The following is a 24,662-nucleotide window of genomic DNA, read 5'->3' as shown; positions in this document are numbered from 1 at the left end:
TAACTTTTAATATTAGACATTTTTATTGGTATATAATGGGACACATGCATACAGCCATTGGCAATCAGGAACTTATTCTCAATACATATTATTAGTGCTGGTGCAAACCAACGACACGACGTAGAGTAACCCCAAGCTGAGTCCTCCATGTGCGGAGGAACTTATTCTCAATACATATTATTAGTGCTTGTGCAAACTGGTGGCACAAACTTTATTCAGTAATATATATTATTATTATTATTATTTTCCCAGCATTGTTAAGCAGTCTGACGTTGAGGAGTTCGCAGATACAGCTTGTAATTGCCATTCCCAAGGTCTTCCATCACCACATTTGACTCATTTACCTCGTCATCAAGAATGACAGTACCGTCACCGGCAAAATTTGCCCCAGGAAGACCTGCAAGCTGGGGAGCACCTTGAACTGCTACCATGGGGGCAGCAGCGGCAAAAAGGAGGCCTTTCTTTTCTTGTTGTTTTTCAATTGCCACGAGTAAATTCTTCAAATGATGAAACCTGGTTAGAATTTCAGCAACAGAGAGGATAATAGGGCGTAGAAGATCCCATATTGTGAAATTGGTATAAGTGATGCGTAACAGAGTTCCCATTTTCGAATAATTAGTTGTCGGTGGAAGTTCAGGAACAATGTCAATATAATGCCGAGTGTGCAAGAGATGAAGATTGCTGAAGTTATTGAACACTTTCACGAAGTCTGAGTTTCCAACCTGGCAGGGCCGTCTCTAGAATATTTGTGACCCTAGGCAGGAGTTACTTCGGGGCTCTCTAATAATATAAGCATATATTAAAAAAATTATTTCATTTCAATTTTTTTTTTCCCCTTTTGAGATGAAAAATCACTAGGAGAGGTGAACAGCAATCGGCAGGCTAATAAGGTTAGGTTGGTGCGGGGTTTTGGAGAATAGATGTTGGAGAAGTGATGGGTGGTGAAATGAGTGATTTCCAATGCCAAGATTGATAAGAAAAGACTTGAGAAGTCACGACCCAAAAAGTATCGATTGCTGGTGATTGGCAGAGTAAACGGATAAGGTATGATAGGGGTTTTGGTGAGAGGGCTGAGGGGAGGAAGATGGTGGTGTCGAGGAAGGCCAACAATGTCGAGTATATGCCAAAAAGATTGGAAATGGCTGTCATGTGGTGGAGTTGGGTTGCGAGATTCATCAAAAATTAGTCAAATCAAGGGCTATCAAGGTTGGGAAATGATAAAATGATGATTTCGGTCGATTTTGGTGAGAAAATCGACTGGAACCAAAATTGACCGAAATCAACTCCAAACCATTGGCGGCAGAAGAGGGCTGGAGATGATTTAAATGTCAAATTTTGGGATTGAACTGGGGGTGAGTAATTTAAGATATGTAAATGACTATTTTAGTCTTCTATTGTTAAAAGAGATTCAATGTGTTAATTTTGGGGTATAAACTAAAATATATAAAACTAGAGGTATAAACTTGTTATTTTGTTAAACTTTGGGTGGGAATATATGTAAAACGTTTATAATAAATTTGGGCTTTTGTGACTTTTTTTTGGGGGCCCCTTGACTTAGATAAGAAATTATAAACCATTTTTATTTTTATAAGATATTCCAAAAATAAAAAAATATAAAAATTTTATAAAAAATTTGGGCCCCCATTTTTTTGGGGCCCTAGGCAGGTGCCTCGCCTGCCTACCCCTTAAGCCGGCCCTGCAACCTGGGGACTAGCAAAGGCAAAAACTGTGACCATGGCTTTGGGCATGCAAGAACAATCAGACTTATTATTATATCCCTTGGCAACTATGTCAGCTGCATTCAATATAGCGAACGAACCTCCCAAACAGTGGCCTGTTACGGTTATACTGATTTCTTCATGTTGGTATTGTTTCACCAGTTTCTTAACTGCGTTAAGAACCTACATACATAACGACAATAAAAATAATAATCGTTGGATTTTGCACATAATATACCAAAAAAAACTTTTAAAGAGATTATTTACCTGATCTCTAGCTGACATGTAGATGGAGAAAAATCCCTCATGTACACGAGAATTTCCGGAATGCTCCCCTAAAATCGGTGTAGCTGAGGTTTGACTAAACTGGAAATCTTTTATCCACTCTCCGATTGTCACTGATCCTCTCCAGCAAACCATAATGTCTCTCCTTCCTAACTGTCTCTTTCCTTCATCTGTGGCCACGGCCACGTAACCAATCCATGCACGTGAGCCTTTAGCAAAGAAATCAATTTTTGAGTCACCATAAACATAGTTGTTCATGGTGTACAGTCCCAGACCAACCTTAGCAAAGAACTCTTTTTCTCCATATTTGGGTTGCCCGTAGCTCGAAGAAGTTATACTGTGCTCGACAGTGTCATAAATAGCGTCAATTCTTTTACCATAATGAATTAAAGTTTGGCCGAGACTTTTCTTCAGAGGTCTCAAAAGACCTGACCAGTTCTTCTCGCCATTAAGCTCCTTCCAGTTGGACATGACTTTTTTTTTTTTTTTTTTTCACTTGCTCAGCTCCGTTTGTGAAGAAAGACTCACATTGCGTGCTCTTTATAGAAAAATGCTGAATAAAGTTATTAAAATATCTATATTTAATGTGATAGACCTTTTGTCACATCGTCTACCCAACCATTTATAGATACCATATGATGAAAGTGAATTATACAAGAATCCACTCGCGCAATTCAATGAGTCCCAAAAACTTCCCTTATTCTTATCTAAATAATACTTTCAAAGATTCTTAAAGGTTAATCTGAGGTATATCCTACAGAAGTTATATTTTCATACTTATCCAAATTTAGTATATTGTTATATTAATATGCATATAAGGAAGAGTTTGTAATAATAGAGTTTAATTATTCAGTATCTTTCAATGTGAATATGTGATAGAAAGAAATGAAGAGAATAATTTCTCTAGTCTCGTCTACACAAACCATTCATAGACAATGGTACTTTACCCTTGAGGTTGCAGGGGTGCACATAGTAAGAGAGGGAAAAGTTTGTTAAAATAAGCTCTCAACCCTTAAGAGATTTTAAGGAACGTTAGTGGGCTGTCAGCATATTAGGGCTGAACCAAAACTCGATTTGCATCGAATGGAGGAATTCTTTGTCATATTTACAGATTAAAATCATTCAAAATAGTCATTTCTCTTCAATGGTAAAAAGATATTTGCCTAAACTATGAGTCTATTATATATGACTTTTCTGTGAAGTGGAAATCCTATTAAGTTGGGTTCATTTAAACCTGAACTAATTACCATAGATTTATTATGAGTAATGTTAGATATATAAACTTTCTTTTCCAAACTGATGTGGCAACCATATTCAAATTTATTTAAATTATCTTTAATGTAAAATTATTCAATCACATTTAAACACATCAGTTTATAGGGTTGAGTTTGCATGAGAAATTTGTATACGTAATATTATTCACTAGTAATTACATGAAACCACAAATAATCTTTCTGCCCTTGACCCTTAATAGGTACCACACGCATGAATCATGCGTTCCTTTATTCTTATCTAAATAATACTTTCTATATTGCTAGAGATTCTTAAAGGATAACTTGATGTTTATCCTATAAAGGATCTTTAGGTTTAAAAGTGAAAGGAATTGATGGAAACAGAACTAAGAAAAATCTAGAATTTCAAAGATGTTTCGAAAAATGAAAGTAAAGAAAAAATGAGTTTAATTAATATGTTTTTGAAAGAGAGCTGCAACTTATATATAAATTAATATATTAATGTGTGTTAATATGATTGAGTGATTTTAAATTAAGAATAAATCAATGCATACGTATATCTGTTGCGTTTGCCTATATGTAACAGCCGCGGTCCTTAAACGGCCCATGTTAGTAGTTCATGCAGCTAACACAAAGTCTTTTTAGAAGAAAAGAAAAAAGAAACGTTAGTCAACAATTTTGTCAAAGCATAGTCAAACTATCAGTTTGGCGAATAATCAATTTGTTAGTTAAAATATTCCAATGAGTGGATCGGGACGAATCTTATCACAATTAATTAAAATAAAAAAAGATAAAGGTTGGAAGTGAACCATGCAAGCAATAAAGGCGTGCAGTTGATTCTCTCTTTTTCATTTCATTATTGATTCGTGTTCACGTCAAACTCCCACATTAGCTAAGAGATAAAGATATTAGTCGCTTAAATAATATAAAAACACCCTAAAAAATAAGGGTATTAAAAAATGGTTAATTGAATGGTTAACCGATTTCTAGATTAAATCGGTTTTTCGGTTCAAAAATTTTCTTAAATCGAAATGGGAAAAACCAGTTTTTCGGTTAACTAAAAGATTGGGTAACTAATTTTAATTTAATATATTATATATATTTTTTTAATTTAATATTTTTTAACAAACCATATTTTTTATATTTTATATTTTAATTTAATATTTTTTTATAATAAACCTGTAAGTAAAACTGGTTTTGGTTAATCATTTTTCATATTCTCTCAAATCGATAACCGAGTCGAAAATTCGGTTTTTTCTTTGAACCAAAACCGAACTAGTTTTTTGGATAACCAAAAATTTGGTTCAGTTCGGTTTCTATATTATTTTAACATCCCAACTCAAAAACTCAAAGGTGTATTTTCAGGACAGAACCGTACAAGCTTGTCTGCAACACAACCTATGAGTCTAAAGTGAACAATACTTTTGGGAACTCACCTATCATGTGATTAGAGACAGCATAATAACAATACAAAAGTCTAGGGGAAATATTACTTACGAAAATAAAGCAGTAAAGGTGCCTTACAATAGTTTAGGTATTGTTGAAGTGTAAAATAAAATGCAAATAATATGTTTCCTTAATTGTGAAACAATACTATGTTTCATTATTCTAAGAGATTTAGTATTATTCCAATATTATGTTTCATTTATAACTTAATTTTTATATAAATAGACATATGATTCAATTATAATAATCAATTCAATAACAACTGAATTCACTAAATTATCTTCTCGAGTCTCATTTGCTTTTAATTCTGACAGGTGGAATTAGGTTTCTCAGTAACACAGTTAACTAAGCAGTAGAGCTTAAATTCTTAGTCTCCATTTAATTAGTGTATGTAGAAATTTGTTAACCATTTTCTGTTCCTTATTTTCTCCTGAGTATCAGTATTCTTCAATTGGATTGATGACTCAGATCTCAAAAGTGTGCAAGCAAATTAAATTTCATTTTTTTATTTCGTTTTATATGCAGCTAAATCAACCCGATTTCAATTTTGTTGCAATATCTTGTGGCTTTTTTAATTGATATAAACGAGCACAGACAGCGGTCCTCCACTGAACTACGGGAGGAATTACCGCTTACATAATTCTTATTTTGTAACGAGATAGAAAGAAATGAGGGGCAAAATTTTTGTCCTGCGTCTACCTATAAATTGATTTTGTCATATTGTTCAAATTAAGAATGACCAAAAATTTCACATTTTCTCCTTGTCAAAATCCTTCTACTTCAATTATCAAGAGCTCTAAGAGTAAGTAAATAGTTTCTGCTTTTAATATCAGGCATACTAGAATTTTAATAGTAGACAATTTTATTAATATACATAGAAGTGCTAGCAGGTGCTAATAACAGACATGCAAGCACAGATTGCCCGGTAGCCTAGCACCAAGGAAACCAACAACACACGATACATAAACAAACTAAGCAGCAAGAGAAACCCCATTAAGCTATATACAAAAAGGGAGGAACTTATTCCCATAACATATTCGACAGCACTCTTTGTTTAGTGTTTGTGAAATCTGATGATGACACAACCTTACTTATTAATAATTCATGTTTCCCAGATTAGCACTGGGTAGTACTTGACAGTGCTCGCAGTTCCCTGATATGTTCTCAACTGTGGACCTTGGACAACTTGCCACCCTCATCTGCACTTGCATTTGTTGTATTGGAATCTCATATCCCACTGCAACGAAGTTCCCCAGTGGAAGTATAGTAACTACATCTTGATTATTTTCAATGCGCAAGAGACGGAGTCTCCGCTTTTGTCATACGATGTTTGAACTCAGTTTGGAAGCAACGTCTCCAACCTTGGGGCTCGCAAACGCGAATGCTGTGACCAAGAATTCCTTGTTGGATTGGAAATGGGCATATTATCCATAGAAACCATGTCAACTGCATTCATTGTAGCAAGAGCTGCGCCCAGACTGTGCCCTGTTACTGTTATACTGTTCCTCGTTTTGGTATTCATTTCCCCATTTTCTAACTTCCTCGAAAACCTACGTGTAAAGAAATTAGCAAATTACTATTTATGATCCTACAGTAACGAGTATACATGATATCCCCTTTATATCTGGACTAATCATTGCAATTTATAATCTAATAAAAAGTTCTTTTAAAAGAAAAAAATTGTGAAAATTACCTGATCTCTAGCACTTGTTTTTTTGGAAGCCGATTTTGGCGTTGTGTAGATGGAGTGAAATCCCTGGTGCACCGTGGGATGACGGATGAAGGGAATATGTCTTCACACAGGTTAGAGGAACTGAAAATTCTAATCCACTCCGCGTCAGAGGAGGTTCCTCTCCAGCAAACCAAAATGTCTCTCCTTCCTAACACTTTTACTCCATAGTCTGTGGCCACAGCCACGTAACCTATCCAAGTGGATCTGTCCTGGCTAACCAACTCAACTGGGAAAGGAACATCGATCTTGGCATAGATATACTTTTTCACTTCGTATATCTTGCTTTTGTTGTCTTTATCCAGGCCAACTTCAGAAAATAGTTTTGTTTCTTCGTATTTGGGAAAGCCAAACCTCGAAGGATCAGTTTTATCGTCATTGATGGAGTCATAAATTGCATCAACTCTTTCACCATAGAAAGTTATATACTTTCTGAGATCAACATGAGGATCTTCCAGGAGACCACCCCAGTAGTTCTTCCCACTAAACACTTTCCTTGTCGTTGGGCGAATGATGATTTTGTTGACGACAAGCCCTTTCTTAATCGTAAAATCATCGTGGTGATACATTAAGATTTTCATGTTCCCAGACATGTTACATGAAGTTACAAACTCACCAACTCGGATCTCTTTCCATTTTTCTCCTTGCATATAACTTAAATCTTCCGTGCGTTCAACTGGCTTTTGGTTGGGGAGGTCGAGCTTCAGCGTCACTGGAGACTTTGCAAATCCTTCAGCTCCCCCCTTCGTCTTTAAGACAAATGAAACTTCGTAAGAAGTCCCTGGAGTTAGCATTTGTGTAGGGAAATTTGTTTTCACATCAAGCCAACATACTTCCACTAGTTCAGCCATCTCCATTTGAACACCACTGCCAAAAGAGAACTTACAATTAGTAACCTTCCTTTCATGTAGACGTAATAGAGGTACAACAATATTTATATATATACATACATAGTGTCTTTCATAGAAGTCCACTTCCAATAACGTGTATCTTGTCCCCAAGCGATTAAGAGATCCGTCGCATACAATTCGAATGAGTTGGCACTAGTAATCATGTCAACAAAAAACTTCTGCAGTATTGAATCAATATTAAGTATTAGTATTGAAGTTAATTGCTACTAAATTGTTAATAGTAACCATATGAAGATGATTCAAGGACTTACCTGCTTCTTGTTGTTCAGGAAAACTCCAGCGTGAAGCTCATCAATCAGCTTATCACGGGCTTTGTCTTTCAGGGATTGATCATCAGCATTGTCAAGAATGAGGTCTAAGTTGTGTGGGAGGTTAACTTGACATGAAGCCATCTCGTTACTCTTACTGATACTTTTCGTTGCACACCTAGTATTTATAGGATGAAATAGTCAAATAAATTACTAGTTTATTACATCATTAATTTTAATTTATATCTACATCCTTGTCAAATATATATATATATATATATAATAAAACATGCATTTAGTTTATTCTTTCTAGAAAATGCTAGGATAAATGTATCGCATCTTGAATAGTCATTACTCTATCAGAAGAGTAAATGACGCTCTCAACCCACCACTACAAAAATAATTTGAGATCTGGTTTGTTGGTGTCGATTAAAGATTTATTAATGCTCATAAACTTTAAAAACTAATTAATCAAATCCAAATTTATTGACACATGTAAATAAAAATCCAAATTTAAATTGTCCACATTCAAATAGTTGTTTTTTAATTAACTAAAAAGCATAAATAAAAAGAGAACGTTCTATAACAATGTATACCGTTTCTTAAAATAGTATTTAATTTTTTATTATATAAACATAGTGTTTATGTATTTGGACGGTATAAGATGATAAATGGTTTGGAATAAAAAAATTTGAAATATTATTAAATATATTGTAATAAATACATTATTAAATGTTATAATAAATTGTATTGTAATTAAAATTAAGACACGTGATCACGGATTCAAGTATAATAGTCGTCAGCACAGGTTAGAGGGAACTGAAATTCTAAGAGATTTTAGATATTATTACAATATTATGTTTCATTTATATAACTTAATTTTTATATAAATAGACAATATTGATTCAATTATAATAATCAATTCAATAACAACTGAATTCACTAAATTATCTTCTCGAGTCTCATTTGCTTTTAATTCTGACAGGTGGAATTAGGTTTCTCAGTAACACAGTTTAACTAAGCAGTAGAGCTTAAATTCTTAGTCTCCATTTAATTAGTGTATGTAGAAATTTGTTAAACCATTTTCTGTTCCTTATTTTCCTCCTGAGTATCAGTATTCTTCAATTGGATTGATGATCTCAGATCTCAAAAGTGTGCAAGCAAATTAAATTTCATTTTTTATATATTCGTTTTATATGCAGCTAAATCAACCCGATTTTCAATTTTGTTGCAATATCTTGTGGCTTTTTTAATTGATATATAACAGAGCACAGACAGCGGGTCCTCCACTGAACTACGGGGAGGAAATTATTCCGCTTACATATCAGTAGGCTTATTTTGTAACGAGATAGAAAGAAATGAGGGGCAAAATTATTTGTCCTGCGGTCTACCTATAAATTGATTTTGTCATATTGTTCAAATTAAGAATGACCAAGAAAATTTCACATTTTCTCCTTGTCAAAAAATCCTTCTACTTCAATTATCAAGAGCTCTTAAGAGTAAGTAAATAGTTTCTGCTTTTAATATCAGGCATACTAGGAATTTTAATAGTAGACAATTTTATTAATATAACATAGAAGTGCTAGCAGGTGCTAATAACAGACATGCAAAGCACAGATTGCACCGGTAGCCTAGCACCAGAGGAAACCAACAACACACGATACATAAACAAACTAAGCAGCAAGAGAAACCTCCATTAAGCTATATACAAAAAGGGAGGAACTTATTCCCATAACATATATCGACAGCACTCTTTGTTACTAGTGTTTGTGAAATCTGATGATGACACAAACCTTACTTATTAATAATTCATGTTTTCCCAGATTAGGCACTGGGAGTAGTACTTGACAGTGCTCGCAGTTCCCTGATATAGTTCTTCTAACTGTGAGCCTTGGACAACTTGCCACCCTCATCTGCACTTGCATTTGTTGTGCTAATTGGAATCTCATATCCCACTGCAACGAAGTTCCCCAGTGGAAGTCTAGTAACTAAATCTTGATTATTTTCAATGCGCAAGAGACGGAGCTTCGCTTTTGTCATATGATTGTTGAACTCAGTTTGGAAGCTAACGTCTCCAACCTTGGGGCTCGCAAACGCGAATGCTGTGACCAAGAATTCCTTGTTTGGATTGGAAATGGGCATATTATATCCATTAGAAACCATGTCAACTGCATTCATTGTAGCAAGAGCTGCGCCCAGACTATGCCCTGTTACTGTTATACTGACTTCCTCGTTTTGGTATTCATTTACCAATTTTCTAACTTCCTCGAAAACCTACGTGTAAAGAAATTAGCAAATTACTATTTATTATCCTAAAGTAACGAGTATACATGACATTCCCTTTAGTAACTGGAACATATATGGACTAATGCAATTGTAATTATATATCTAATAGAAAAAGTTCTTTTGAAAAAAAAAAAAAAAAAAAGTGAAAATTACCTGATCTCTAGCACTTGTTTTTTTGGAAGCTGATTTTGGCGTTGTGTAGATGGAGTAAAATCCCTGGTGCACCGTGGGATGACGGATGAAGGGGAACAATGTCTTCAGCACCGGTTAGAGGAACTGAAGATTCTTAATCCACTCCGCGTCAGAGGAAGTTCCTCTCCAGCAAACCAAAATGTTTCTCCTTCCTAACACCTTTACTCCATAGTCTGTGGCCACAGCCACGTAACCTATCCAAGTGGATCTTCCTGGCTAACCAACTCAACTGGGAAAGGAACATCGATCTTGGCATAGATATACTTTTTCACTTCGTATCTCTGCTTTTGTTGTCTTTATCCGGGCCAACTTCAAAAAATAGTTTTGTTTCAGGTTTATCGTCATTGATGGAGTCATAAATTGCATCAACTCTTTCAACATAGAAAGGTATATACTTTCTGAGATCAACATGAGGATCTTCCAGGAGACCACCCCAGTAGTTCTTCCACTAAACACTTTCCTTGTTTGGCGGAATGATGATGTTGACGACAAGTCCTCTTCTGCTTTTGATCATTGCATTCATATCAGAGATTTCATGTTCCCAGGCATATACAAGAAGTTACAAACTCACCAACTCGAATCTCGTCCAGTTTTCTGATGGGATATAACTTAGATCTTCTGTGCGTCAATCGGCTCTTGGTTGGGAGGACGAGCTTCAGATTCACTGGATTATTTATAAATCCTTGAGCTCCCTTCATCATTAAGACAAATGAAATTTCGTAACAAGTCCCTGGAGTGAGCATTTGTGTAGGGAAATTCTTTTCACATCAAGCCACCATACATGCACTAGTTCGGCATCTCCATTTGAACCACTGCCAAAAGAGAACTTACAATTAGTAACCTTCCTTTCATGTAGAAGTAAGAGGTACAACAATATTATATATATACATAATAGTGTCTTTCATAGAAGTCCACTCCAATAACGTGTATCTTGTCCCCAAGCGATTAGAGATCCGTCGCATACAATTCGAATGAGTTGGCACTAGTAATCATGTCAACAAAAAACTTCTGCAGTATTGAATCAATATTAAATATAGTATTGAAGTTATTGCTACTAAATGTTAGATAAACATCTGAAGATGATTCAAGGACTTACCTGCTTCTTGTTGTTCAGGTAAACTCCAGCGTGAAGCGCATCATGAGTCGTCACCGGCTTGTCTTTCAGGGATTGATCATCAGCATTTAAGAATGAGCTTTAAGTTGTATGGGAGGTTAACTTTACATGAAGCCATCTCGTTACTCTCACTGTACTCCTTTGTTGCACACCAGTATTTATAGGATGAAATGGTCAAATAAATTACTAGTTTATTATCTACATCCTTCTCAATATACATATATATATATATATATTAAACTGTAATAAAACATAGATTAGTTTATTTTTTCTAGAATATGATAGGATAAATGTATGGCATCTTGAATAGTCACCTTATTCTGTCAAAAAAGTAAATGACATTCTCACCTACCACTACAAAAATAAATTGGGATCCGGTTTGTTGGCACCGATTAAAGGTTTATTAACGTTGATAAACTCTAAAAACTAATTAATCAAATCCAAATTTATTGGCACAAGTAAATAAAAATCCAAATTTAAATTGTCGGCATTCAAATAGCTGTTTTTTAATTAACTAAAAAGCACAAATGAAAAGAGAAAGCGTTCTAAACAGTGTATATCGTTTCCTAAAATAGTATTCGATTTTTTTATCATTTAAACATACTGTTTATGTATTTGGACGGTAAGATGATAAATGGTTTGGAATAAGAAATTTGAAATATTATTAAATATATTGTAATAAATATATTATTAAATGTTATAATAAATTGTATTGCAATTAAAACTAAGACACGTGATCACGTATTCAAATATTATTTCTCTAATTTGTCTCTATATCTGTAGCAACAAACTCAAATGCATGATTGATCTCAAATCTCATGTCTTGTTGTAGTCCTTTGAATTTTAATGATTCATATGATCTTTTGTACTTATCATCATGGATGTGATAAGACAAAATTTCATATATCAGAATCATAAAAATATAAGACTTTAATGACATTAATATATTAAAAATATATATTTGTATTAAATAACTTTGATATATTTGTAAAATCTATGTGATAATCTTTAAAGAGATAAAAGCCCATTTATTTATTAAAACAAATTTAACAAGTCTTATGTAACAACAAAATTCTGTTTAAGTTGTTGATATGAGAAGTCAACGGAATTAATAAGTTTTTGTTAGTGAAGATTGAGTAATACGGTGTCGTTTCATTTCCAAGTTCAAAAATGAATTCAAGGCACACACAGATCAATGCTGCGGGTTTCCAACTACACAGGCTTCAGTAATTTTGTGCTGAATTTTTATCAGAAGTTTGTTAGATTTTGTGTCTCTTTAGTTGTGTTTTTTTTATGCTGTGTTTTTTGCTAAAATTAATGAAAATCATTCACAAAGTCTAGAAATTTCTCTCTGCATTTTTCTTGCCTTTTTCTCACGAAACAAACATAAATCTTATCAATGCTCAGCTTTGTCACAACAGAAAAAATAGAAAAGAAAATATCATTTTTGAGTTGTCGATATCTTATAATAAGACATAGAGAAGAGATTTAACATCTAGGGCCATGGATGGATGGAATCATGGAAATTTACCTTTTCTCCTTCTATTATCAAAGTGAGAAGGGCTCAAGATTAATTACTTATGTTACAAAGACAATTGGTAGCTGCAAATATATGCACGTACTGGTCCGAGATTAATTACTATGAAAGTACCAATGAGCCATTAATAGTGAGATTAATTTATTTCTATGTGGCTACCAACCAAACCTTTCTTCTATAGTATCGTCACTTTTAATTTGTTATTTGATGTTTTTCTCTTAGTCACTATAATTTAATTATTGGGTTTATCTTCTAATAGGGCTTAGGACAATTGCACACATGTAACTTTCGAAACTGACACTTTGTCACCCATAACTTGAGAAAATTTAATGGAAAAATTTTCTGTAAAAGAAGATTAAGAAAAAAAAAAAAAAACCATATATTAAAAAAAAAAAAATTCTACTTGTTTTCGTCCTTGTGGACACTCATTTTAGAGCATTAATATTTCAAATGGTGTTTGTTTTATCATATATATATATATATATATATGGATGGATGTAAAATTTCCACCACCTTATCGGAACCAAGTTTGTTGATTATAACCTTAAACTTAATAACAATCGCTTTTCTATTATCCAAATAATACTTAATATATGCATCCTTTCAGAAGGTATATTTAAAAAATTAAAAATATTTTTTATTATAAAGTGTTTCTCTATGGCTAATATATATTTCTTGAAGTTAATTTACTTTGAAGAAAATGATTTATTTTTCCTTTAAGATAACTTTTATTCTTTTGCTTTCATTGCTCTTCTCCTTCCCTTCTTCCCTTTTTCCATTTTTCAGAATATCTCCTCTCCAAATGATTTATTTATCAATTATTTTTTTAATAAAGGATAATATAGAGTTAAAAGTATTCATCCAAAATTAAATTTGAATGAGATGTATTTAAAACTATTCAATATAGTGATAATTAATCAACAAATTAAAAAAAAAAAAAAGATAAATTTTTTGTAAATTATGAAAAAAGACACAAATTTTCTAGAATTTCAACCAACAGTGTTTCAATGAGATCTTTTATATAGTATTTTCAAAAATAAAGATTCACACCTAGTTAAATAGATCTTTAAGTTTAATTACAAGTTATGACGTAAGATCTATGATTTAACATTGGTTAGAAAATCTATATTTATATTTTATAAAGTATTGAGAGAATATGAATGAAAAAAAGAAAAAGTTTTGATGTATATCATATTGATTACAAAATGAACAAATAAAATTTTAATCATCATCATTTTTATTGTTCTCAAAGGTATCTATCGCTTATTTTCATTCTAAAATTTTAATCTCTCTTGATATTGATTGAAGCAGAAACACCTATCTCATAAAACATTTTATTCATTATAAAAATCTTGATAAGTTACCTCCTCTTGTGGTTGGATGGTAAACTTTTTAGTTACTGAGGTTAATTATACCTATGAGGTTTTGTGTTCGAATCTCACAGGAGAGGTATCTACTACATTTGTGCAATTATCTTGATCTATTAAGCTTATAAGGTGTTCCGTGACCCTGAGGATTAATCAGACTCTAATTAATGTGGGCATAAATACTTCAATTACCTAAAAAAAAAAAAAAAAACTTTCTTGATAAGTTTAAATACATCCAATAGTCACTTGTAAAAAAGAGGGTAAGTCAATGATTTATAATTTTTTGGGCTTATGCAACCATTATTCACGTCTACTAAGTAAAAGTCTTATGAATTGAGCTAGATTTTAATTCGCCAGCAATACAAGATCATGTGATAGGAAGTCGTACTCATCGCTTAGATGATGAAACAATGAGATCCAAAAATAATCTTTAGTAACACCAAAGCAGAGTGACTAGTCGTCACCATAACAGGGACCATATTTGTGTTGATAGAAGCCTACTGACTTGTAATTTATTTTAAGATCCTGTGATTCACACATTCTACTTGTTTTAGACGTTAATATTTCACATGTTGTTTGTTTTGTCGTATATATGGATTGATATAAAATTTCCACAACCTTATTGGAACCACGTTTTTTGATTATGACGAAATATGGAATGGAATGTTATAGCTTTCCCTTTGATCTTAGCATCACTGAGATTAAGAAGATGATTATGGCTTCAATTATTCACCCTAATTCATGTGATTGAGTGAATAATTACAAGAATTGTCTTCCTATTTTATATTCACAAACTTGTATAAATTGCCCAGTGTATGGGCTTACATTAATACACAATACAAACATACAGCAATTCTTTCTCTCTTGCATCGCTTCTCTCTTTTAGGCATTCTTTGACAATATCAATATCTTGAGCTACTCCTCTTGCCTCTCTTTTCTTCGATATCTTACAAATTATAACCTTAAAGTTAATAAAAACCACTTCTCTATTGCCAAATGATATTTAATATATGCATCCTTTTAAAAGGTATATAAATATTTTTAAAAACTAAAATTATTTTTTAATTATAAAGTGTTTTTCTATGGCTAATATATATTTTATCAAGTTAATTTTTATTCTTTTGCTTTCATCTCTCTTCTCCTTCCCTTCTTTCTTTTTTTCCATTTTCAAATATCTCCTCTCTAATTGATTTATTATTATTATTATTTTTATTTTTAATAAGGATAGTATAGAGCCAAAAGTATTCATCAAAAATTAAATTTGAATGAGATGTATTTAAAACTATTCAATATAGTGATAATACAATTTAAATGTTGTATTAATGAATAATCTTAATAATAAACAAGATAAATACTAAATAAAAGTGAAAGACATTGCATATAAATATTTTTCAAATACAATCATAAGTTAAAAGTTATTATGATGTAATAAATATATAGCATCATTTATGTAGAAATTAAATTATTGTTTGGTGCTTTTGTATGTGAAATAAAATAAGGTTGATGGCTCCACTTATCCATAAAATATGGAACTAGGTTCATGTGGTTCATGCTTATAGCCCCACACTTTGGCTAATCGCTCCACTTAATAATATCATCTTCCTGCTATTGACTATTTAGAGACATTTGTAAAATTATTGATCACACATATTACTTTTGTAGTTTTCATTAATGACTCCACTTATTTATTTGAGGAGGTGTACGTGCTTGGATTTTTCTTCCTAATTAGCCCCACACTTCTCAATAATATCATTTGAATGACATTTGTAATATGATGAAACAATTCTTAGTCGTTGAAGAGAAGAAGAGAGAACTCAGAGAAAAGCAATCAAGAGTAATTGAATCAGAAGCTTACATAACTGTTTATATACATTTCCATGTCCCAGGCTGGCGATGAATGGATCTGTCTTTCTAATAATTCACATTAGTATACATCCATTTATCTATTCATCAAGCACACCAGAAAATGGAACAGACTCAATAGAACCGCGAGATTACTAAGCTTGGCACTCATGGGCGTTGCTGAAATCTTTGACAGGGGAAGTAGAAAGGAACTGCTTTACTGCTCATGTCTCCTTGAGACTTGCAGAAATTATTTTTTTCATTTTGTATCCACAAGCATTAAATTTCTCTTCACATTTATTTCTGCTGGAGCTAAACAGTCATAATTTGTTCAGGATCTCTTGTAAGATTCATGACCCCTGATGACTTATCACTTCTCAATCTAAATCTAAATCTAAATCTATGTATGCGTAACTACAAAATCTAAATCCTCTTTCTTTCTTTCATATACTCATTATCATCTACATTCAAGATTAATTTATGTAAATGAATAGACTTATCACTACTTTGTGTATACTCTCGTAAAAAGTAAAAACTAAACTTTTTTTTTTTTTTTTTTTTTTTTGTTATCAATTGAGGGGCATTATTAAAAACTAGAGAAAAAATTACATAAGTCATGTGTATAAATAAATAGACACCTTTATCTATCAACACACATTTTTTTTTATTAATAAACGAATAATATTTTACAATTTTTTTTTTATCAATAAACTAACAATACTTTTTTAAAGATATAAAAATGTTCGTCTATTAATACAAATGGAATTTATGTCCATATTCTTATAATTTCTAAAATAAATATCCAGTTATGATGTAATAGCTATGAGGTAATAGGCAGGGTCGTCTCAAGAACATTTGTGACTCTAGACAAGAGTTACTTTGGTAGCCTTCTAATAACATAAGCATATATTAAAAAAAATTATTTCAAATTTATTTTCTTGTTTTTTGAGATGCAAAATCACTAGGAAAGATGGTCGACGATCGTCAAGCTAACGAGGTAAGGTTGGTAGGGGGTTTTGGAGAGCAGATGTTGGAGAAGCGATAGGTGGTGAAACAAGTAATTTCCAATGCCTGGATTGGCCAGAAAAGGCTTGAGAAGTCGTAGCCCAAAAGGTATTGATGGCCAGCGATTGACGGAGTAAACGAATGAGGTATGATAGAGATTTTGGTGAGAGGGTTGAGGGGAGGAAGATGGTGGTGTCGGGGAAGGCCAACAACATCGGATACATTCTAAAAAGGTCGAAAATGGCTGTCGTGTGCAGTGGAGTTGAGTTATGAGATTTGTAAAAAATTGGCCAAATTGAGGGCTATCAAGGTTGGAAAAATACTTAGAAAATGATAAAGTGATGATTTTTGTCAATTTTGATGAGAAAATCGGTCGGAATCAACTCCAAATGGTTGGCAGCGAAAGACGGGTGGAGATGATTTATGTGAATGTTGAATTTTGGGATGGAATTAGGGTTGAATAATTTGAAACATGTAAATGACTATTTTAGCTTTTTATTGTTAAAAGAAATTCAATGTATTAATTTAAGGGTGTAAATTGGATTATATGAAACTAGAGGTATAAACTTGCTATGTTGTCAATGTCATCTTGGCTGCATCTATTTTAAAGACATTTTTACATTTATCAAAAGCTCTTTTACTATAATAATATAATAGAATTCAACTAGAATGACATATTAAAATAAGAGAAAATAAACGGAAAAGATAAAGAAAAAGAATAAACGAGGATAATAAGGAATTTTAAAAGGTATCATTTATTATGTCAACTCTCGACACCAAAAAGAACAGTTTGAGAAGTGTAAATACCAAATTTGACAAAGTTTTCCTTTCCCACCATGTATTGTCTATATTGTTTGGTTTAGCAACACAAATGCAAAACACTAACTTAATTAACTGAACTGTGAGCACAATTTTTACTTGTCACTTTACAATCTATATGATTTTGTAATTCTAATGTTAATATATGATATTCAATGTAAATAATTATATGAAAAATATACATTAAAATTCTAAGAAAAAATATATTGAACACTACAGTGGGCTGCTGTCTTGATTCCACTAACTAATTTTGAAATTAATCTGGACCGTTGATTTGATCCTACGGTTCAATTTACCATCCCCAACTTTGATCATCTTCCTTAAACCCTAACAGAACCTTATTCATCTTCAATTCTTTTACACAGAGGAGAAGAGTAGACGTTTTTATTTATATAACAGAACACATAAAAGACATAAAAAGCACAGGGAATTTGGACTCAGGCCAACAGATGCTTATAATACATACATGAGAAGCAGAGATTGCAACTGAAGTGACCAAGTACCAGAGAAAACCAGCAACACACAATACAGTAAACAAAGCTCTAATCAGCTTAGGAAACTCCAAGTTGACTCCTCCACTGAACTACATATATATAAAGGGGAGGAATTATTCCATTACAAGGATTGACTCTACACTGTAGTGTTAGTGCAACCTTGTGACACAAACCTTATTTAGTATATAAATATATTATCTAGGATCACTAGGTGCTTGGAGCATCTGGAATTGGAACTTCATATAGCTCCCAACTGCCATCATCATGTTTTTTAGCTGCCAAGTATAAGTCATCACGCCTCGCTTTTCTCCCTTCTAGTTCTCTAATATAATTCTTCAAATTATGAACCTTTTTAAAGGCTTCAGGTAGTGGGAGCTTTTTATTACTCTCATAGGTTGAAAGGGTAGTGTGAATCAGTAACTCTTTTCCCACTGAAGTGAAGTTATAGAATGGAATTTTAGTAATAACGTCATCATTATGTTTAATGTGCAAAAGATGAAGATTCTGAAGTTTTTTGAATTCAAGATGGAAGCCATAGTTTCCAACCACTGGGCTTGCAAACACAATGGCTGTGACCAAACATGCATTTGACCCTGTACGCATATTATATTGATTGGAAACTATATCAGCTGCATTTAATGTTGCAAGTGCTGCACCCAGACTGTGGCCTGTTATTGTTATGCTGACAGCTGGCTCATTTTTGTACTCATCTAGCAGTGCCTTAACTGCATCCCGAACCTACATGCATAGCATTAATGAAAAAGTTAAGTATGATTTATAACTACAATCATAGAGTTGAAGCCGGCTAGAATTTTTTTTCTGCTGGTGTCAATTTTTACTATGCTGGTATGTCAAATATTACTTACCTGAACTCTGGCACTTTCAGTGTATGGCGGGTCAGTCTTTGAACTTGTGTAGAGGGAGTAAAATCCTTGGTGCACAAAAGCATGAGCACTGTTCGGGAACACTTCCACCGCTCGGGTTTGCGTGAATGCGAAATTTCTTTCCCACTCTCCCTTAAAAACAGTACCTCTCCAGCAAATCAGAATGTCTGCCCTTCCTAAAACTTTCTTTCCTATAAGTGTTGTCTTAGCCACGTAACCGATCCAAGTAGATTTGTCCGGAAGTAACCAGTCGGCTTTGGCAGCAACATCTACCCATGCGTAAATGTACTTTATCACTTCGTACAGCGATTCGGCGCTTGGGTTATCTTCTGTTGGGCTAACTTCAGAAAGTAGATGAAATAAGTCCTTTTCTGTATGTCTCGGAAGTCCCTTCTCATCGATGGATCGATAAATAAAATCAACGCTTTTACCACAGTCAATTATACGTTTCCGGAGATCATTTTTGAGGGGGCTCAAGAGACCATCCCAGTTTCTTTGGCCACTAATCTCTTTCCAGATTACAGGGCGAATGATTATTTTGTTGACGACAAGTCCTTGCTTCCATGTACGATTGTGTTCATACATAGAGATTTCCATGTCCACAGGCGTATTACAAGAAGTTACAAACTCACCAAGTCGGATCTCTGTCCATTTTTCTTTTGAGATAGAACTTAAATCTTCTGTGCGTTCAATCGGATCTTGGTTGGGGAGAACGAGCTTCAGCTTCACTGGATTATTTTTAAATCCTTCACAATATTTCTCCATCATTAAGACAACTGAAATTTCATAAGAAGCCCCTGGAGTGAGCATTTTTGTAGGGAATTTATTTTTCACACCAAGCCACCATACAGACACCAATACAGCCATCTCCATTTGATCACCACTGCCAAAAGAGAACTTACAATTAGTAACCTTCCTTTCATGTAGAGGTAATAGAGGTACAACAATATTTAGATATATACATACTTAGTGTCTTTCATGGAACTCCACCTCCAATGACTTATATCCTGTCCCCAATCAATTGAGAGATCCGTTGCATGCAATTCGAATGAGTTAGCACCAGTAATCTTGTCAACCCAAAACTTCTGCAGTATTGAATCAATATTAAGTATTAGTACTGAAGTTAATTGATACTAAATTGTTAGTAGTAACCATATGAAGATGATTCAAGGACTTACCTGCTTCTTGTTGTTCAGGAAAACTCCAGCGTGAAGCTCATCAATCAGCTTATCACGGGCTTTGTCTTTTAGGGATTGATCATCAGCATTCTCAAGAATGAGGTCTAAGTTGTGTGGAAGGTTAACTTGACATGAACCCATCTCGTTACTCTTACCTGATACTCTTCATTGCACACCTAGTATTTATAGGATGAAATGGTCAAATAAATTACTAGTTTATTACATCATTAATTTTTAATCAAATATATAATATATAGATATATAGATAATAGATATATATATATTTTTTTTTTTTTTTTTTTTAAACTGTAATAAAACATACATTAGTTTATTCTTTCTAGAAAATGGTAGGATAAATGTATCCCATCTTGAGTAGTCACTTTATTCTATCAAAAGAGTAAATGACATTCTCAACCCACTACTACAAAAATAAATGGGCATCCGATTTGTTGGCGCCCATTAAAGATTTATTAACAAAAATAAATATATCATAATAAATACATTATTAAATGTTATAATAAATTGTATTGTTATTAAAATTAAGACACGTGATCATGTATTCAAATATTATTTCTCTAATTTGTCTCTATATATATGTAGCAACAAACCCAAGTGCATGATTGATCTCAAATCTCATGTCTTGTTGTAGTCATTTTTTTCTTCTTTTCACATTCATATTATCTTTTGTACTTATTATCATCGATGTGATAGGGCACAGTTTCATATATTAGTAAAATTAAAAATATAATCTTAAAATGAATTGTAAGAATATATATTAAAATCATAAAAATATGAGACTTTAATGAAATTAATATAATAAAAATATATATTTGTATTAAATAACTTTGATATATTTGTTAAATCTATGTGATAATCTTTAAAGAGATAAAAGCCCATTTATTTATTAAAACAAATTTAACAAATCTTTTGTAATAACAAAACCACGGCTCCGTTTGGTTCACAATTGGGTATTTTTGAGAAAAGTTTTCTGAAAAAAGTTAAAAAAAAAAGTTGAATGAGGCGGGTATTACGATGCAGGATTTATAAATTAATAAAATACCCCCTATATTTGTTTATTTACAAAATACCTCCTATAATAAAATCTTAAAAGTTAACAAAAACACCTCCAACCCAATGTCAAATACGGACAGCCGGCCACCACCACCGAAGGGTGGCCGGGTTCACCGTATTGGCGCATGACTGGCTGGATCTTGCCGGTCGTGCGTTAACGACCAAATCTGGCCGTATTTTCTCGTCAACGACGACCAACAAACGGTCGTCATTGATGGTCAACGACGACTGTTTGTTGGCCGTCGTTATAAACCGTTACGGCCAAAGATCTGGCCGTCAACGGCTAGATCTTTGGCCTTAGATCTGACCTTTTCTGGCCAGATCCACTGTGGATCTGACCGGGAAAGGCTAGATCGGCGCACTACCGGCCAGATTCAGCCTGTAGTGCGCCATCCTAACAGATTTCGACCATTTTCCGACAGTGGTGGCCGGAATCTGGTAAATATGAATTACTGGGGTGTTTTTGTAATTTTTAAAAAAATATTTAGGGGTATTTAATTAAATTATAAAATTTAAGAGGTTTAAAAAAAGTTGAATAATATTGGGAGTAGTATTCCTAAAAATCAAAATTTTTGGGTATTTTACTGTTTAACTTTTTTGGGAATACTAAAAGTAGTATTCCCAATTGGCAACCAAACGGAGCCCACATTCTTTTATGTACTTCTTTATATTTCATACTTCTATTCTTATTTCGAAAATTTTCTCTCTCTTTTAGTTTTTAATCACTCCATGTCAAAGGATAATTCAATAGTCATAATTTGTATATCAATCCTTTAATAAAATTTTATTTTATTTTATCAATATTTATTGAAAACAAATCTCCCTTTTTGTCTTATTCTTCATAAGAACAAATTATAATTAATATATAACAAGACAGCTATAATTTATAAACATAGATCTCCAACTCTCTCATTTCATCTCTTTTTCAAAATAATTTTATTTCTTATAAAGCATAACTTATAGGTGTTCTACTTCATTTACATTGTATATAATTTTACTTTATTATAAGGAGAATTAATTTTTGATGAAAAAAAAAATTCTTTATATTTTTAAATCAGTTGTGCAATTCTTTCTTCTTTTAATCAAAATTGATTGTATCGTCATGTTCATAAAAAAAATAAAAATAAAAAAAATAAAAAAATAAAAATCATAAATATTATGTTAAAAATTCAGCCTTCCCCAAACTAAAATCTTGTTTCACCCTTGGAAGTGAAACAATCCAGAGTAATATGAAATTAAGACAAAAATCACAGACAAATATCAATCGAGTAAAGAGAAATAAATATGCGGACAATTTATCCTGATTCACCCACATATAAGTGAAAAAGAAGTTTGTATACTAGGTGTAAAGAGTAAAATCTAATATTACAAGAATTTCTTTTTTTTTAAGCCCCAACCCAATTAAGAATTAAATACTTAGAAAAATCCTTCAATAGCTCTTCATGGAATAAACCCAAACCACCTACGGGCCTAAGGGTGCTACTCTCTCGACCATCGCCTGCTCACCAAGGAGCGGGACCCCCAAATGTATCTATGTGTCCCGTTATTGTTGAAGTGATCGACGACTCCAACAGAAAAAAATAAACAAATAGATTAAAATCTCATGTTGTTGTTTGATCTAAATTATTTATAAACTTAAAAACTTTATTGAAATTGTCTCTATTTATATCTATCACAAATTCGTGATCTATTCATATCTTACCTTTTGTTTCCTTTATCTGCAATAGCTTCTAAATATGTTTGTAGTTATGTCTGTGTATAAAGACGACAACACAATAATAAGAAAAGTTTATATTCACATTGTCCCTATATATGTCTACAACACAAATCCTTTGTTGCACGTGGCATTTATATCATTAAAACAAAAAAATCAATCAAAGAAGCCTACCACGAGATTTCAAGTGCATTATTGAGCGCCGTATGTCTCAGTCTTTTTCTTTCTTCTTTTCACATTCATACTGTTTGTTGTACTTATTAACACTAATATGACAGGACAAAATTTCATTTATCATTAAGATAATAATGATCTTAACATAAAATCCTTAAATACTTTTTAATGAAATTAATATATTATAAATATTTTTTTATTATATATATATATATGATATTATTAATATTTATTTTTTAGACTTAAGGAAGTTAAATTTTAGCTCTTATAATAATACTTCTAGAAATCATGCACTTTTCACATATATCTTTTAAAAATTGAAATCTTATTTCATAGAGAATTCAATAAGAAACCAAAAAGAATTTATTATTTATTAATTTTTTTTTCTTTTTATAGGTGAAAACAAGATTTTATTTTTTTGTTGGTTACTTTTTTAGGCATGCAAAGTCAAAATGCCTAGCAAACAAGTTTTCACATGCATTTGTTCTACACCGTGATTTTGAAAGCAAAAATGTTGCCAAACCGACCTCAATAATTTGAAGGGACAATTATTGCAAGACTTACAAACCATCCTTTGTCTTGTAGTACAGATCTTACATTTTATGTCTCCATTTTCAGCCGAGTCCCTTCTAGATATGCTTGTAGCTATGAGAAACCAGCACAAGCACACACTAAAAACATAATAGTCAATACATAAATATTTTTATTGTAGGTGATAACTTTGTTAATTTTTCAGTTAAACGAAAGAGATATGAAAACAAGCATCTCTGTAAGAATCAAAGAATAAGCCGGACTAAACTCTAATATTACTGTTATATATAATTATGGACAATAAAAATATAATAGACATTAAACCCTAAACTCTAAACTTTAAATGTGATCGACATTGATCGATCTTTAGAAGAATATTTTTCTTAGCATTATTTCCCTTGAGACTCATATTGCTTCAACCATCTGCTAAGTCACTCTCTAATGTATAAAATGGAACTTAACAAAACCATTCATCACTCATATTTTAAAATGCTTCATAAAGCGTGCAACCCATGCATATGATTATACAGACAAACAAGTTTTTTCTGAAAAATTGGTTAGACTAAGCTTCTTCTTAAGCTGCAACAAAACACTCAAACCGCAAGCCGACTTGCAAATGTTTCTCAGGAATTTAAATTCATCTTCTGTTACATTAAGGTAAAAATTTCTCAGATAAAGTGAAAGTACAAAGAGAAAATATTGTCTAGCAAAAAGGCTTAAAATTCTACAGCTAAACTAAGAAAAGGACTTACATGTGCTCTTACTAAGATGAGACTTTTTCGAAGGTAGGGGATCATTTTCTCATATTAATGTGTCCCAAAGTTGTCTCTAAATGTAGAGTTTTACCCAAACCATGACAATTGATCTACTGAATTCCACAATCAA

General features: G+C 32.5%; 4 protein-coding genes across 4 annotated transcripts; all 4 read right to left on the bottom strand.

Annotated features, from left to right (window-relative positions):
- LOC116109498 (phospholipase A1-IIgamma-like) lies at nt 1-2,533 on the bottom strand. Its single transcript, XM_031395713.1, has 3 exons — nt 1,986-2,533; nt 1,704-1,901; nt 1-722 (listed from the first exon to the last, which is right to left on the bottom strand). Exons 1-3 carry the CDS (start codon nt 2,472-2,474, stop codon nt 258-260), a joined length of 1,152 nt encoding a protein of 383 aa, XP_031251573.1. The 5' UTR covers nt 2,475-2,533; the 3' UTR covers nt 1-257.
- A 3,484-nt stretch (nt 2,534-6,017) lies between these two features.
- LOC116109523 lies at nt 6,018-7,713 on the bottom strand. The gene is made up of 4 exons (XM_031395750.1): nt 7,573-7,713; nt 7,361-7,479; nt 6,375-7,277; nt 6,018-6,231 (listed from the first exon to the last, which is right to left on the bottom strand). The coding sequence occupies exons 1-4, from the start codon at nt 7,711-7,713 to the stop codon at nt 6,018-6,020; spliced, it is 1,377 nt and encodes a 458-aa protein (XP_031251610.1).
- Nucleotides 7,714-9,164: 1,451 nt separating this feature from the next.
- Nucleotides 9,165-11,279, bottom strand: LOC116109522 (phospholipase A1-IIgamma-like). The gene is made up of 4 exons (XM_031395748.1): nt 11,270-11,279; nt 11,144-11,205; nt 10,009-10,110; nt 9,165-9,843 (listed from the first exon to the last, which is right to left on the bottom strand). The coding sequence occupies exons 1-4, from the start codon at nt 11,277-11,279 to the stop codon at nt 9,448-9,450; spliced, it is 570 nt and encodes a 189-aa protein (XP_031251608.1). The 3' UTR covers nt 9,165-9,447.
- Nucleotides 11,280-18,152: 6,873 nt separating this feature from the next.
- Nucleotides 18,153-20,428, bottom strand: LOC116109495 (phospholipase A1-II 7-like). Its single transcript, XM_031395710.1, has 4 exons — nt 20,288-20,428; nt 20,076-20,194; nt 19,092-19,992; nt 18,153-18,963 (listed from the first exon to the last, which is right to left on the bottom strand). The coding sequence occupies exons 1-4, from the start codon at nt 20,426-20,428 to the stop codon at nt 18,433-18,435; spliced, it is 1,692 nt and encodes a 563-aa protein (XP_031251570.1). The 3' UTR covers nt 18,153-18,432.
- Between the last annotated feature and the right edge of the window lie 4,234 nt (nt 20,429-24,662).

Source organism: Pistacia vera, unplaced genomic scaffold (genome assembly GCF_008641045.1).
Source record: "Pistacia vera cultivar Batoury unplaced genomic scaffold, PisVer_v2 Contig581, whole genome shotgun sequence".
Lineage (NCBI taxonomy): Eukaryota > Viridiplantae > Streptophyta > Magnoliopsida > Sapindales > Anacardiaceae > Pistacia > Pistacia vera.
The sequence above is the reverse complement of the archived record's forward strand: the minus strand, read 5'-3'. Positions and strand labels throughout refer to the sequence as shown.

What these genes read in the sequence shown, in the direction of transcription:
- LOC116109522 (XM_031395748.1), bottom strand. An exon ending in ACCTGAACAACAAGAAGCAG is followed by an intron (nt 10,111 to 11,143) that starts GTAAGTCCTTGA and finishes CCGGTGCTGAAG; the next exon opens with ACATTGTTCCCCTTCATCCG. An exon ending in AAACAAGTGCTAGAGATCAG is followed by an intron (nt 9,844 to 10,008) that starts GTAATTTTCACT and finishes CTTTACACGTAG; the next exon opens with GTTTTCGAGGAAGTTAGAAA.
- LOC116109498 (XM_031395713.1), bottom strand. Translation starts at nt 2,474, where the DNA reads ATGTCCAACTGGAAGGAGCTTAATGGCGAGAAGAACTGGTCAGGTCTT. An exon ending in ACATGTCAGCTAGAGATCAG is followed by an intron (nt 1,902 to 1,985) that starts GTAAATAATCTC and finishes TTATGTATGTAG; the next exon opens with GTTCTTAACGCAGTTAAGAA. An exon ending in TTGCCTTTGCTAGTCCCCAG is followed by an intron (nt 723 to 1,703) that starts GTTGCAGGGCCG and finishes CGGCCCTGCCAG; the next exon opens with GTTGGAAACTCAGACTTCGT.
- LOC116109523 (XM_031395750.1), bottom strand. Translation starts at nt 7,713, where the DNA reads ATGGCTTCATGTCAAGTTAACCTCCCACACAACTTAGACCTCATTCTT. An exon ending in TCCTGAACAACAAGAAGCAG is followed by an intron (nt 7,480 to 7,572) that starts GTAAGTCCTTGA and finishes TCAATACTGCAG; the next exon opens with AAGTTTTTTGTTGACATGAT. An exon ending in AAACAAGTGCTAGAGATCAG is followed by an intron (nt 6,232 to 6,374) that starts GTAATTTTCACA and finishes CTTTACACGTAG; the next exon opens with GTTTTCGAGGAAGTTAGAAA.
- LOC116109495 (XM_031395710.1), bottom strand. Translation starts at nt 20,428, where the DNA reads ATGGGTTCATGTCAAGTTAACCTTCCACACAACTTAGACCTCATTCTT. An exon ending in TCCTGAACAACAAGAAGCAG is followed by an intron (nt 20,195 to 20,287) that starts GTAAGTCCTTGA and finishes TCAATACTGCAG; the next exon opens with AAGTTTTGGGTTGACAAGAT. An exon ending in CTGAAAGTGCCAGAGTTCAG is followed by an intron (nt 18,964 to 19,091) that starts GTAAGTAATATT and finishes CTATGCATGTAG; the next exon opens with GTTCGGGATGCAGTTAAGGC.